At 42.0% G+C, this 13,675-nt stretch overlaps 2 protein-coding genes across 2 annotated transcripts in view; one reads left to right on the forward strand and one right to left on the reverse strand.

Moving 5' to 3' along the window:
* LOC138595763 (sodium/hydrogen exchanger 9-like) overlaps window positions 1-7,188 on the forward strand; it is a 72,857-nt gene extending 65,669 nt beyond the window's left edge. Inside the window, exons 16-17 of the mRNA XM_069667175.1 lie at window positions 6,836-6,941; window positions 7,018-7,188. Coding sequence (XP_069523276.1) covers window positions 6,836-6,941; window positions 7,018-7,188 — 277 coding nt within the window. The remainder of the gene's footprint in view (window positions 1-6,835; window positions 6,942-7,017) is intronic.
* Window positions 7,189-10,292: 3,104 nt separating this feature from the next.
* chst2b (carbohydrate (N-acetylglucosamine-6-O) sulfotransferase 2b) lies at window positions 10,293-13,059 on the reverse strand. Its single transcript, XM_069666999.1, has one exon. The coding sequence runs from the start codon at window positions 12,486-12,488 to the stop codon at window positions 11,091-11,093; it is 1,398 nt and encodes a 465-aa protein (XP_069523100.1). The 5' UTR covers window positions 12,489-13,059; the 3' UTR covers window positions 10,293-11,090.
* Between the last annotated feature and the right edge of the window lie 616 nt (window positions 13,060-13,675).

The following is a 13,675-nucleotide window of genomic DNA, read 5'->3' on the forward strand; positions in this document are numbered from 1 at the left end:
GCAACAGCTCATAGGTCGTCTTAGCTTAGCATAAAGTCTGGAAATAAGTAATCAGCTTGCTTACTATTTAAAGATATCATCTTTATAATCAATTTTCAATTAAATAAATGTCTGTTAAGTCACTATCTATCGCCAAATGAGGTAACACAATGGTGATTGAGCCTATGGTATATGGCCTATACAGTATTATTATGGACTGGGTGTCTGTGGCGATATTTGTGGAAAAAATCGGCACCCAGTTAGCAACGCGTTTTCCATCAGTCAGCAGTGGTTGGTCTGCCAGAGAGGGTAGGCGGAGCTAAACGGCTGCTTTTCCAGTCTCCGGTAATCTACTATGGCTGAACAAACAAAGAAAAGATCGATGACTACAGATACAACTTCAAAAATAAGTGACAATCCAAAGAAAAAGAAGCAAATTCGACCCTCAGATGAAGGCAAACAGTCTAAAAATGAAGGAAAAAGTGACCGTCAGCGAGGAAAATCAAGAGTCACAACCGTAACAAAGGTAGCCAACCGTAGATGTCTGGTTATCTGGGACATGCGCTCCCGCAATTGCCTTTTATCGGCATAAGGTGCAGCCAAAGGGAACGAAACTCAGAACTTCAAGATGATCACTTTAAATATAACACTTTTAAGACATTGGTTGTTTAATCTGTACAAAAATGATTAGGTTTGGGCAGAGCCAGGCTGACTCTCTAATGTTAGAGACAGCCAGAGAGTTGATAAATGTGCTAACACACATAATATGACACACTGCAAACATTTGACATATGGCCCTTGCAGCACAACATTGCAATCTGTGTAACCACAGTAACAACATACATCATCACCATTCCTGTAGGCTGTGGTTAAAAGTCTACATATTGGTTTGAGATAATGTGCGTATCTGCATGGAAATGTGTGCAAGAGAGAGAGAGAGAGAGGGAGATGAGAGAGGCCCTGAGCAAGATGAAAGGCCCAGCCAATGTCTCCCATGATGGGAAAAAAACGTATTATGAAACCGCTTTGATGTGGACCAGGTGAGAGGAGCCCCGGCCTGGATCCTGCTGACAGGTAATTGAGCTTCATGTTGGCCTGCTGGTGTCTCATCCTGCAGGCGTACTGCTGTTTCCTTAACTGTTTCCCTGTCAGCCTGGCTTTAAGGCTCATTAGGACAAATGTTTTTACTCGTAAGCAGTGATTTTGATGGACATCAAAGCCCTTCCTGCTGAAGTAGTTTGCACACTGTGTTTTTGTTTTGGCTCTGGCTTCCCACAGGCCACCGGTGTTTAAGAGACCCAGGGTGGCTGTATTATAGTGTTGGTTTGGTCTCTGCGGAGGCCTGTGGTGTGACTTGGGAGGTAAATCTCTCGATGTTCCCTATATTTATGGCATCATATAATCTGCCAAAGTATAAAGGCATAAAAAATACCATCCAAACATAACAGAGGGAGGTGGCACAAACAGTAAATACATGCTGTTCACAATTTGTATTGTGTGAGAGAGGCATGTAGAAGTTATAATTATGCAGTATGGTCCATTTGAGAGTGTTAAATGCATTATTAGGTTGGGTTGGCATTGAGGCGTTAACCTACAAACAGCATTTTATTTTGGTAGCTGATCTGCATTAAGCTAATTTTACTGTATGCTCTTGAGTAATTTAACCTCCAACAATGCTTTATATTGCAAAGATGATGATATGTCACAGTTTAGCTCAGTTTAGCATAACAAAGAGTACAGACTGGAAGCTTTCTGTCAAAAAGCTAATCAAGAAGACCGACACAACTCTCATGTAACGATTAAATATGCAGCTTCAGCTAGCAGCCATTAGCTTATTTTAGCTTAGCTCAGTTTAGCATAACAAAGAATAAAGACTGAAAGCTTTCTTTCTAGGAGCTAATCAAGAAGACCGAGACAACTCTCATGTAACGATTAAATATGCAGTTTCAGCTAGCAGGTATTAGCTTATTTTAGCTTAGCTCAGTTTAGCGTAACAAAGAGTAAAGACTGGAAGCTTTCTTTCCAAGACCTAATCAAGAAGACCGACACAACTCTCATGTAACGATTAAATATGCAGCTTCAGCTAGCAGCTATTAGCTGAGTTTGGCATAGCTTAGCTTAGTTTATTTATATTATCTTAAAAAATATGACTTTAGCTTAGCGTTAAGTCTAGAAGCTTTCTTGACAAGAGCTAATCAAAATTAGCTTCATATGTCATAGACAGATACGAGTATTGTATTTACCAATGTATTTTTACTTTTTAATTTCTGTGTGTTCTTGGTTCCTACTTGTGCATTATTATGTCCTCTTTCTCTCCTTATAGTAGCAAAAATAGAAGTACTTGAGTTGAAGTACAAAAACTGCACTGAACTACAGTAAACGTACTCTCCTCCACTGGTGAGAGGTCAGGAAAAGGTACGAGTGGGACACGTAGGAGGAGAATGAACTTGCTGAGATGATAGCTGAAGCAGCAGTTGAGCTTCTACCCCCACACAGCTACTCAGCACCTTTTCCCACATACACACTCACACACACAAAAAACAACCTGACACCATTGTGGAGCAGCTCTAGCAGTTATAATTACCGTCGCTGTCTAGTATTATGCCAGCGTGGAACAGAAGGACACCGTGCCGACAAGAGGACAACTCACTCCTTCAGGTCCTTAGGAAGTCATTATTCCACCCCCTTTTCTACTTCCTCCAACCCTTCCTTCTTTTCCCCCTCTTTCTCATTTGAGACGTTTATAAATAAATCCTGTTAGCTGGCAGAATTGTGCCCATAATTGCCACCTCATGCATTTTGCTGATAACACCGCCAGAATGTAAGAATTGGCACAGAATAACACATTAGATCAGTTTCCTCTTCTCTCTTTGTATTTTTGTGTTCCTGCCAGGGGATTGTGTACTTGTCTGCCCCCTTTAAGTTGCACATTATTCATTGTAGGCTCTGAGGTACAAAGGTTGCTTCAATCTGGAAATTATGGGATCGGTGAAGTATTGTTTTCCCTTTTTATTCGAGGCACAAGAGCAGAGTACAAGCACATGCACAGGGGCAATTATTAATCAGAACTCTTTTTCTCAGCTGAAACTAACTGGGGTGTTTTTTGGAGAGGTTAAAGAGTCAAATTTATACAGATTGGGTTTTATTGTATGCAGAGATCTGGCCTGGAAAAAAGTGTTAGAGGGTTCAATATCAAGAGGCTACCTTTAATCAACAGTGTTTGTCAGTCAAGTGCAAGTTTAAGAGTTCAGTCAAGAGTTTAAGGTCTCATATTGTAGAAAGTGAAAGTTTTTTTTTTATAAAGCTAAAGATGCTGTATAAATAATGTGGTTGCTAATTGCTAATGTGCTACTTTGTGTGTAGCTCTGTATTTATGGTGTGTTCTTTTTTGTGTAACTTTGTTTTGACCTGCCAAGGGACTACAGACGCGAATTAGCTTAAAGCTATAATCTGGTACGGTGCATCAAATGGTGACATAGCGTATTTTAGCTTAGCTCAGTTTAGCGTAACAAATAGTAAAGACTGGAAGCTTTCTTTCAAAGAGCTAATCAAGAAGACCGACACAACTCTCATGTAACGATTAAATATGCTGCTTCGGCTAGCAGCCATTAGCTTATTTCAGCTTAGCTCAGTTTAGCATAACAAAGAGTACAGACTGGAAGCTTTCTGTCAAAAAGCTAATCAAGAAGACCGACACAACTCTCATGTAACGATTAAATATGCAGCTTCAGCTAGCAGCCATTAGCTTATTTTAGCTTAGCTCAGTTTAGCATAACAAAGAATAAAGACTGAAAGCTTTCTTTCTAGGAGCTAATCAAGAAGACCGAGACAACTCTCATGTAACGATTAAATATGCAGTTTCAGCTAGCAGGTATTAGCTTATTTTAGCTTAGCTCAGTTTAGCGTAACAAAGAGTAAAGACTGGAAGCTTTCTTTCCAAGACCTAATCAAGAAGACCGACACAACTCTCATGTAACGATTAAATATGCAGCTTCAGCTAGCAGCTATTAGCTGAGTTTGGCATAGCTTAGCTTAGTTTATTTATATTATCTTAAAAAATATGACTTTAGCTTAGCGTTAAGTCTAGAAGCTTTCTTGACAAGAGCTAATCAAAATTAGCTTCATATGTCATAGACAGATACGAGTATTGTATTTACCAATGTATTTTTACTTTTTAATTTCTGTGTGTTCTTGGTTCCTACTTGTGCATTATTATGTCCTCTTTCTCTCCTTATAGTAGCAAAAATAGAAGTACTTGAGTTGAAGTACAAAAACTGCACTGAACTACAGTAAACGTACTCTCCTCCACTGGTGAGAGGTCAGGAAAAGGTACGAGTGGGACACGTAGGAGGAGAATGAACTTGCTGAGATGATAGCTGAAGCAGCAGTTGAGCTTCTACCCCCACATACACACTCACACACACAAAAAACAACCTGACACCATTGTGGAGCAGCTCTAGCAGTTATAATTACCGTCGCTGTCTAGTATTATGCCAGCGTGGAACAGAAGGACACCGTGCCGACAAGAGGACAACTCACTCCTTCAGGTCCTTAGGAAGTCATTATTCCACCCCCTTTTCTACTTCCTCCAACCCTTCCTTCTTTTCCCCCTCTTTCTCATTTGAGACGTTTATAAATAAATCCTGTTAGCTGGCAGAATTGTGCCCATAATTGCCACCTCATGCATTTTGCTGATAACACCGCCAGAATGTAAGAATTGGCACAGAATAACACATTAGATCAGTTTCCTCTTCTCTCTTTGTATTTTTGTGTTCCTGCCAGGGGATTGTGTACTTGTCTGCCCCCTTTAAGTTGCACATTATTCATTGTAGGCTCTGAGGTACAAAGGTTGCTTCAATCTGGAAATTATGGGATCGGTGAAGTATTGTTTTCCCTTTTTATTCGAGGCACAAGAGCAGAGTACAAGCACATGCACAGGGGCAATTATTAATCAGAACTCTTTTTCTCAGCTGAAACTAACTGGGGTGTTTTTTGGAGAGGTTAAAGAGTCAAATTTATACAGATTGGGTTTTATTGTATGCAGAGATCTGGCCTGGAAAAAAGTGTTAGAGGGTTCAATATCAAGAGGCTACCTTTATCAACAATGTTTGTCAGTCAAGTGCAAGTTTAAGAGTTCAGTCAAGAGTTTAAGGTCTCATATTGTAGAAAGTGAAAGTTTTTTTTTTATAAAGCTAAAGATGCTGTATAAATAATGTGGTTGCTAATTGCTAATGTGCTACTTTGTGTGTAGCTCTGTATTTATGGTGTGTTCTTTTTTGTGTAACTTTGTTTTGACCTGCCAAGGGACTACAGACGCGAATTAGCTTAAAGCTATAATCTGGTACGGTGCATCAAATGGTGACATTTATGTTTTAAACTCTACACGTTCCCTTTTAAAGAAAATTAATAAATAAATTGTGCTAGCTTAAAGACGGAAAATGGGCAAGAAAAAGCTGTACAAGGCTGCTGTGAACGGCAGGTTTTCAGAGAGCTGGCCAATCAGAAGAAAGTGGGCTTGTAGGGGGCGGGGCTTCTTAAAGGGACAGAGCTGACTGAGTAGTTTCAGGCCGAGGATGTATGAGGGCCTGCACAGAGCACCAGAGTGAGAAAAAGTTTTTTTAACTGTAAATTTTGCTAAGCTACTCCACAGGCATCACAGAGGGAAATATGAAGCTTGAAATTAGCATAATACCCCCCCTTTAAAATACCACGTCTGTTCGGCTCATTTCAGCTCTCTTTGCAGAATTATACCCGTCATAAAAGTGCTTCCCCGAGCAGGCACAATGCAAAACCAGTTTTACAAAGAAGCTACCGATTAAATCACCAACGCCCTTTTCTCGCTAGAGCTCCTGAGAGACGTGTGTAATACAAGATGTTGGATTATATTGAGGTGGTTTCTGGTACTTAAAACCACACACATATCTTTTTATGGATATCAAAACTTCCAAAAGTGTAAAATATCATTCATTATTTCTATCCCTATCAAGCCCTCTGCTGTTCTGTTCTTGTCGACGATTCCCTGCTTTTTATTGTTGCATATTTCATTGTGGGCTTTTATCACTTAAGACAACCACCCAGCAGACAAGAGCTACTAATTGTGTATTAAATATGCTAACAACTTAGCAACCAAAATAGCACGAACACCTAAAGCTTGAATGACTAATATGCAACTCTGCAGTATGTTGAGAATCCGCTGTAGCTTGACGGCAGACAATGCCCTTATAAGGGCATGAGCAAGGTTTTATATAACTGCTTAGATTTTTTTATTGCACTTATGTCAGTGAGAAAATTGCTGTGTCATTGTTCAGACTCAGACACGGCGCCGTGCAACTGAGTGACGTGTTGAATTACTATAATTGCATGCATTTGCATATATATGAAGTGCGGCGAAGACTTGGATCTTTAAACAAGGATGTTGTTCTGTGCAGGATGTGCAAGAAAAAAGCATCATGATGATGTTTTTTAGTTGCTATTTTCTGGTGAAGAGTGAGGCACTTAAACTAGTCCCTGATTAGCACTCCTGCTTCTGAGGCTAAAACAATGGAAATTCCCTGAATTCCTTCAACCCTACCCATTTTTAACATACACAGCTGAGCAACTAAAGTTAGGAAGTTACACCTTGATATTCTAACCCTTTATGAGCCGTCGTAAATACACCCTTAAAGCACTGCAATTATTTATTTTACACATACTCACAAAGTGTGCCCCTAGTTTGATGCTAAAATCCATACAGTTCTGACTTATGATAGCCTGAAGGCAGATTTGTAAAAGGCTCAAAGCAAACCGTTTTCCTCTCTCCTCGTCTCTGTCATTGACACGTAAACACCTTTGCCATCACGCCTTAACAAGGTCACAGATACCTACAGCCGCTGCTGACACATCGCGGCCCTCCTCTGACAGACTCACTGCCTCAGTGTTGCAGAGTATTCGCCCGACTCTTCAGCAGCCCCCACATCCAGGAGGTAAGCCCTTCCCTTATGTTGCTACGAGCAGGAACATCTTCAGAGAATACAAATAAATTATAATCTTCCACTTCAGGATGAGGAGCAGCAGTGTGAGACCGAACCAGACGACTCCACCTGCTCTTTGGAGAAGGAAGAGCACCAGCTTGTGCTTATAGGCAGCGACTCTGCATCGGAGCACCAGGACGACCTGCTGGAGGGAGACCTGGGCCTCGGCACTGCTGCGGTGCTCTCCAGGGAGGGCTGAGGCTCCAGGAGTCACTTCTAACCCCTAGCTTATCGGCTTTTGTGTCCCAAGGCTAAGGCCCTGCCTCCCACGGTGAATAGGGTCACTGGCCGGGCCATCTGAGAGGAGCCGACTGGGAGTTACAAAAGCTCGTGAAAGGTCACGCACCCCCCTTGTGCTGACACGCATGCAAAGACACACTCACAGAGGGAGGAAAAAACAAAGGCCGTTGCTCTTTCTGTTCCTTTTTTTTTCTTGATTTTTCTTGCCTTGTTTTGCTGCAGTTTCGAGGAATTTTTATAGCTGCAAAACAAATGTCCCTAATGTCTTCAAACAGGAAGCACAAACTGACCTCTGTGTGCACTTTTAGACACAGAAAGCAAAACTAATATGGGACAGTTGTGGTAAAAATGTAACATGTGAAGTCACACATTAATCCCCTGTGGAGTGGCTTCCTGCTACTTTCATTGCTTAAGGGAGAATTGCTCCTAAAACATCCACTGTGGTTGAAAGCTTTACTATTTCCTTTAATCAGCTCAAATGATATTTTTATTCCAACTCTGCTTCACTAGTCCCCAACTCCTTATTAAACTTTTATTGCACTGTTTTCCTACCGCAATCCTTTTAACTCACTCAAAATGTATTCTACTGAATTTATTACCCCTCATCTCGCTCCACGTCTTGATTGTCCTCCTGCAGAGGGCTAGAAAACGTCCAAACGCCCGAGTATATTAACAGCATTTGGAAAACGGTCAATCAGCATGTGAGACTTCTTTATAGATTGCACTGTGCCGCTCTCTGAGTGCGTCATTATAAATCCCAGGGCCCCCTTTTTCTCTCGTGTGTATCAGGCTGTACAGTCCCAGCCTGTGAAGGTTAGGCTTTGTGAACATGCAGACTGTTTTTCTGATATTAATAAAGCCATTGTCCTTGAAGTGAGGCCTTTCTATGAGGCATTTTATGTCGTGAATGCATGGGTGCATCTATGGAATGCTCCTCTGTTTCTGTTCTCAATCGCTGCTGCAAAAAGAATACAAAGTATTCTCCTTTGTTTGCTCTGATGTTTGAATTCAGTCTTGTTCTGAGAGAGGAAAAAATGATTGCAACAGCTTTTCATCACGAGGCCTCAGATGCAGATACGCAACCTTTAGTTCTGTACTCAAAGGAACATGCCCCTACACAATATAAAACCCATAATTAAACATGTTTTATCTAATTCAGAGTATAATCCGACTAGTTTTGGTCTGATGCGCTAAGATTTTGAAGCTACTGCGTGTACGAAAGGTGACCCCAGCCGACACGCTGTAATGCAATTGGTCCCTGATGCTCAAAGCACCAAAAAATTATCATTTGACATTTGAAAACTCGACGGCAGAGTCGCCTCTTGAAATGACAGCTCCTTCTGATGAGCCATAATGTTTCTGCACGTCCACCCCCAGCTACGGCTTCTGTCTCCGTGCGGGAGGAATAAACTGCACTACTTTTTTGTGTAACCTTGTTTTGAAAACAAGCCGGCTGTTGAGCTTTCCGAGCACAATTTTTTTAGGCACTTTCGAGCATCAAGAACCAGAGGTGAGTGAGCTTGATGCGGATGATGTACCATGTATTTTGCTTATTGAGCAATTTCTCATGTAGGCCCAGAATTAGTCCTCAGGTGACCACTTATTTCATCAACCAACTTATGATTAAAGTATTTGTGTCTGTCGCAAATAACAATGACACACTCTTAAATACACCCCGTGGAGTTTTTGACCGCTTGTAATGTGGATAAATGTTTTTGTCATGGTTACGTTTTGTTTGTTTGTGCAGGAGGAGGCACATCGGCACAATGGTGTCACACTGTTCTCATCTAAAGCGTCAAGAAACACATTGATGCGCCAGCAAAAGGCCGGTAAGGAGAACATTCCCAAGAAGGAAATATTGACGTAAACAATGCAGGATTTATAGTCTTAAGAAAAAAGTCGCCTTGTTGTTTTATGAGGAAGGAAATCACATTATAAACCTAATCTAGACCCCATGATGGATGCTGTTTTGGTCAGAAACGCTGAGTGTAAACAAAGCATTGTTTACAACATACACTCCACAGGGACCTTTAAAGCTCCTGTGTAGAACTTTCTGTTTGTGTTGATTTTGCGGTTTCAGGCATTAAAAATAACCGTAAAGAAGTCATCAATCTTGTCGCTGATGCTTTTGTAGGTCATAAAGAGAAATCAGAATTAATTTCAGTCTGTTTCATAACCAGGGAAAAAACTCCTCACAGGAGCTTTAAGTTCTGAAGAAAATGGCATAAATGTGATATAATTTCAGCTCAGTGGTTCTCAAAAGTTAAAGGGAGGCAAAATGAAGCATAATTAATTCAGGTTATAATAATGCCCGACTGATATGGGATTTTTGGAACGACACCAACTATTTTGAGGGGTTAAAATCACTGATTACCGATATGGCTGCCGATACAGTGAATTTTAAAGCCGGATTTAAATGCACCAATATTACTATGCAGAAAGCTTTCCTCTCTAACTTTGTTAAATTATATTTAACATTATTAAACATTGTCTAACAATTCCAGTGCATAATACTGTCTGCTCAGCTGCGATGTTCTGCTACATTTGCGTTGTTGAAAGTGTTATAGAGACTCTATTGAGTCAGAGCTGGAAAAATTATCATAAAATTCAGTGTAAAAGATGCATTTTTAATATATTTTCATCTAAGAAGTGTCCTTAATGATACACATTTTGTATACACGTTTTTATTAATAAATATATCCCTCTGGAATACCCCCAAAACAGACTGCATCTTATATTCCGGTTCAACTTATATTGTGGATTTTACGGTTTGTGGTTGTAGCATTTCTAAATCCCCCAGAGCATTGTTCTACATAAGAGTTTCCGTAAATGTATACACATCAGTGCATATTAGGAAACGTACAGGCTGATTCTAATGTCTTTGATAGCCCCATATCGGCTTGGAAATATCGGCCTGGAAATATCGACCCCCTGGATATATCGGTCAGGCTCTGACTTTTTAAGGGACCCTTGCCTCATGCACCAGAGATTGAGAACCACCTGTGTTTATGTTTTGATCCCATGTAAAGCAGTGCAGGTTCGATCGACACAAGATGCGTAAACTTTCTTGTTAACTGTGAACTTTACTCAATGCAATATTCCCAGATCATGTGTTTTTATAAGAGCAAGCAATTGTAAACATTTGAAATGGTAGAACAGACTGCTTACACCGACACTGAGAGAAGACTTTCCAGCTCCAGAGCCATGACATTGTCCACAGTGCATGAAATCATCCTACGAGGATTTGGTGGCAAAAATCAAAACATCCTTTTTTTTTTTAAATCTAGAAATAGAACTACTGCTGTTCTGATGTAGCCTATTCATCACACCTCTACTTATGGCACATCGTCGAATGATTGTCTCTGACTTCAACCAGATCTTACAAGTAACATTAGCAATGAGCTTCTTTTTTTTTTTTAGATCAGATGTTTTTTGTTTTTCTTTCATTCACTATTTTCACTTGTACAGACAGTATGGAGACTGAAAAAACAGGTTTTTTGTAAGGTTTTGAACATTCAAAAATAACCCCAAAACATCCACTTTGAAGTGTCATCATAACAAGATACATGAATTTTACAGTTGTTCTTTTTTTTTCTTTGTTGCAGCTTCACTTTTTGAGTCGATTTTTTTTTTTTTTGTAGGCCTTGCATTGTCAAACACATCCAATATTCCAGTATAAAAGGAGTGGTCCCTTCAAATACCACTGCAATTCAACTGAGGGAAACATGATACATTCCAAATGTGGCCAGCAGAGCTCCTCCGACACTGATTCAAAGTAAAGCTTTATTCCACAATAAGAGGAAACGGCACTCGATGCAGAACGTTACATTAAATTAAAGGTCTTTGTTGGTGAGTGTGTTTTCACAGTTTGGAGTGTGTCAGTAGTGATTTGCCTAAGTCCTTGGCCTCCCCGGCTGTTCTGACCCTTTCGTACCCTAGAACAGACATGGAGTGGTGGCAGTAGTCCTCCACTTGTTTGATCTGCTGGATGCTGAGCACTGTTCTCCATGCACTAGCAGCTTGTGTGGCGTTCCTGGACGACACTATGAATGGCTTAGAGGAGGAGCTGGAGCCGCTGGTCATGTTCAACGCGAACGACTCAATGTCGTGGTTGGTGGTGAGGTTGGCAAAGCGGTAGATGTTCCGCAAGGTCTTGACCGGGTTCTCGACCAGGTCCTCGTACCGCACGGCCATGTACTTCCCCTTCAGCCAGCTGGGTGGGTTTAAGGCAGTCCTCAAAGTCCTGGAGGTGCGGTCGCAGATCACCTCCATGGCTCCTATGGAGTGATAATCCGAGCCGTCCTTCTTGTTGGCTTTGTGGCCCGGATCCACGAAAGGTATCCGGCGTAGTTTTGGGTCCCTGCTGCGGACCACCTGTAAATTCTCCCTAATCAAACCATGCCTGGATTTGATCCTTGAGTTGGCCACCGCCCGCGGGTCTCTGACCAAGTGTATCACCTTCAAATCCAAGGATGGATCCTCCATGAGAGGGGCCAGCACGTTAACGTCCAAAATGCGTACCCCTTTAATGACTATAGTGTTATATTTTAGGCACTCCTCCTCTAACAGTCTAAGGCTTTGAGGGGGGCACTTTTTACACACCTTATCATCCACCATCCCCACCACCTCTTTCCTGTAGGCAGAGCAGAGGGGGTAGGAGCACACCACTTTATTGAGGGTGGCCCCGAATAGTCCCAGCGAGGTGAAATTCTTGCCCCCGGGGCTGTTGTAAAGTTGGAAAACAGAGAGATCACAGCGGTATAAGGAGCTGAGCATGTCCCTCGCTGCCCCTTGTAAAGACACGGCGTCACCCGGGTACAGTTTCTGCCAGATGTGCCACATCGGCTCGTACAAGAAGAACACTTCAGGATTTTGGTTAAAAAGCTCCCCAAAGAAGGACGACCCCGACCTCCAGGTGGTCAGGACGTAGATAAGCTGTCTCTTTTTAGCCAAGGAGGGCCTGTACAGGAAGCGAATGTCAGATCTGCTCTGATAAGTGGTGCTCCTCATCTGATGATTACACTGCTGTGGCTCTTTAGTCCATTTATAATTAGCCAAGTTGAGCATAGTGAGCACCAGCAGCAAGAAATAGGCCATAAATAACACAATCCTCTTCCTGCGGAGGACTTTCATCACGATCCCCGGCTGTGCTATTATCTTGGTATGATTCCTGTAGGTTTTAAGCTTCCTCCCAAAGCCAGCATCCTTCTCCCAGGGCGCTGTCAACTTCAGTGGTTGATGATATTGTTTGCCTCTCATCTGTACCCGAGGAAAGTGGCTCTCACCACTGGACCAAGCTCCTTACATTGACTGAGCACCAGCACGCTCTGTGAGATGTATACAGCCTGTACTGGGGAGTGATACCCAGTTGAATATTAGCTTATTAGGTAATATATTCACCACCAAATGGAAATCCACAACACGATATCCCGTTTTCACTGCACTGCGCAATGTTCTTCATGGGAACGACGGATGCGAGGAGCGTTTAAGTTGCTCACATCGAGCGATGCAGTGATTCTGCGTGTGGCCCGTGTTCAAAACAAAAAGGAAGAAGCCTTCATCACTGTAACAGCCGCCCTGTTTGTCCATGTTCAGCGGAGGCATCCCTGCGCAGTTATCATACGATGCATCCTTACAAATGCAGCCTTAGACTCAGGCACCGCAGACAATAAAACTCGTCACGATCTGACGCGCCCGGCTGCAGCTCACATAAATCCCGCATCTGACATGACGGAGCAGTAAATCACCCGGTATCCACAGTCACGGCGTTTGGTGAAAGATTTCCCCCCCGTTCTTCCTGCTCCCCTGTTCGTCCAACTAATACAAACTGGTCCGATTCAATCACAATGCAAGGAGAAAGGCCCGCCCTCTGAAGGGCTGCATTGGCCCGCGTTGTGGCGTCGTGCGTCAGAAAGCGACGCCATTGGACGGACTGCACGTCCGTCTCGCTGCGAGGCTCGCTTCTGGCTCCCACAGATCGCAGCAATGGAAGACTGTGGGAAATGATGCTGTTGTTATGTTTCAGAGAGGTCTGCATCCCTGTAACTATGCTCCACCCTTTCTTTTTTTAAGACGTGCAGCTGCTTACTTCACCAGGTGCACGTGCTTTATAGGATTGTGATGCTTCTCCTTGTAAACGTTGCTGCTGTCTCTTATCTTTTTAATTAACTCATCTGTAATTATGTATCTATAAAGGAAAGCCCTCTTTTTATGTTCCTATATTCTATAAATAATGAATGACTACAGAGAATGATCAAATTAAAAGTATTTTTCTTAACACCCTTCAGCCTCAAGAGGGAAGCCCAGATCCATATGAAATGATGCTATAACATACACACCATGCAGCAAGATATCTGCCTACAGGGAAATACAAAGAATATTGCTCTTTTTTTTCTTCATTTTATGTATTGGAAAACAGTCAGCACCAGTGACTGGCACTCCTCTGA

The sequence above is a fragment of the Semicossyphus pulcher genome, unplaced genomic scaffold (genome assembly GCF_022749685.1).
Source record: "Semicossyphus pulcher isolate SPU_LCO1_2020_fin unplaced genomic scaffold, fSemPul1.0.p SCAF_18, whole genome shotgun sequence".
Lineage (NCBI taxonomy): Eukaryota > Metazoa > Chordata > Actinopteri > Labriformes > Labridae > Semicossyphus > Semicossyphus pulcher.

What these genes read in the sequence shown, in the direction of transcription:
- chst2b (XM_069666999.1), bottom strand. Translation starts at nt 12,488, where the DNA reads ATGAGAGGCAAACAATATCATCAACCACTGAAGTTGACAGCGCCCTGG.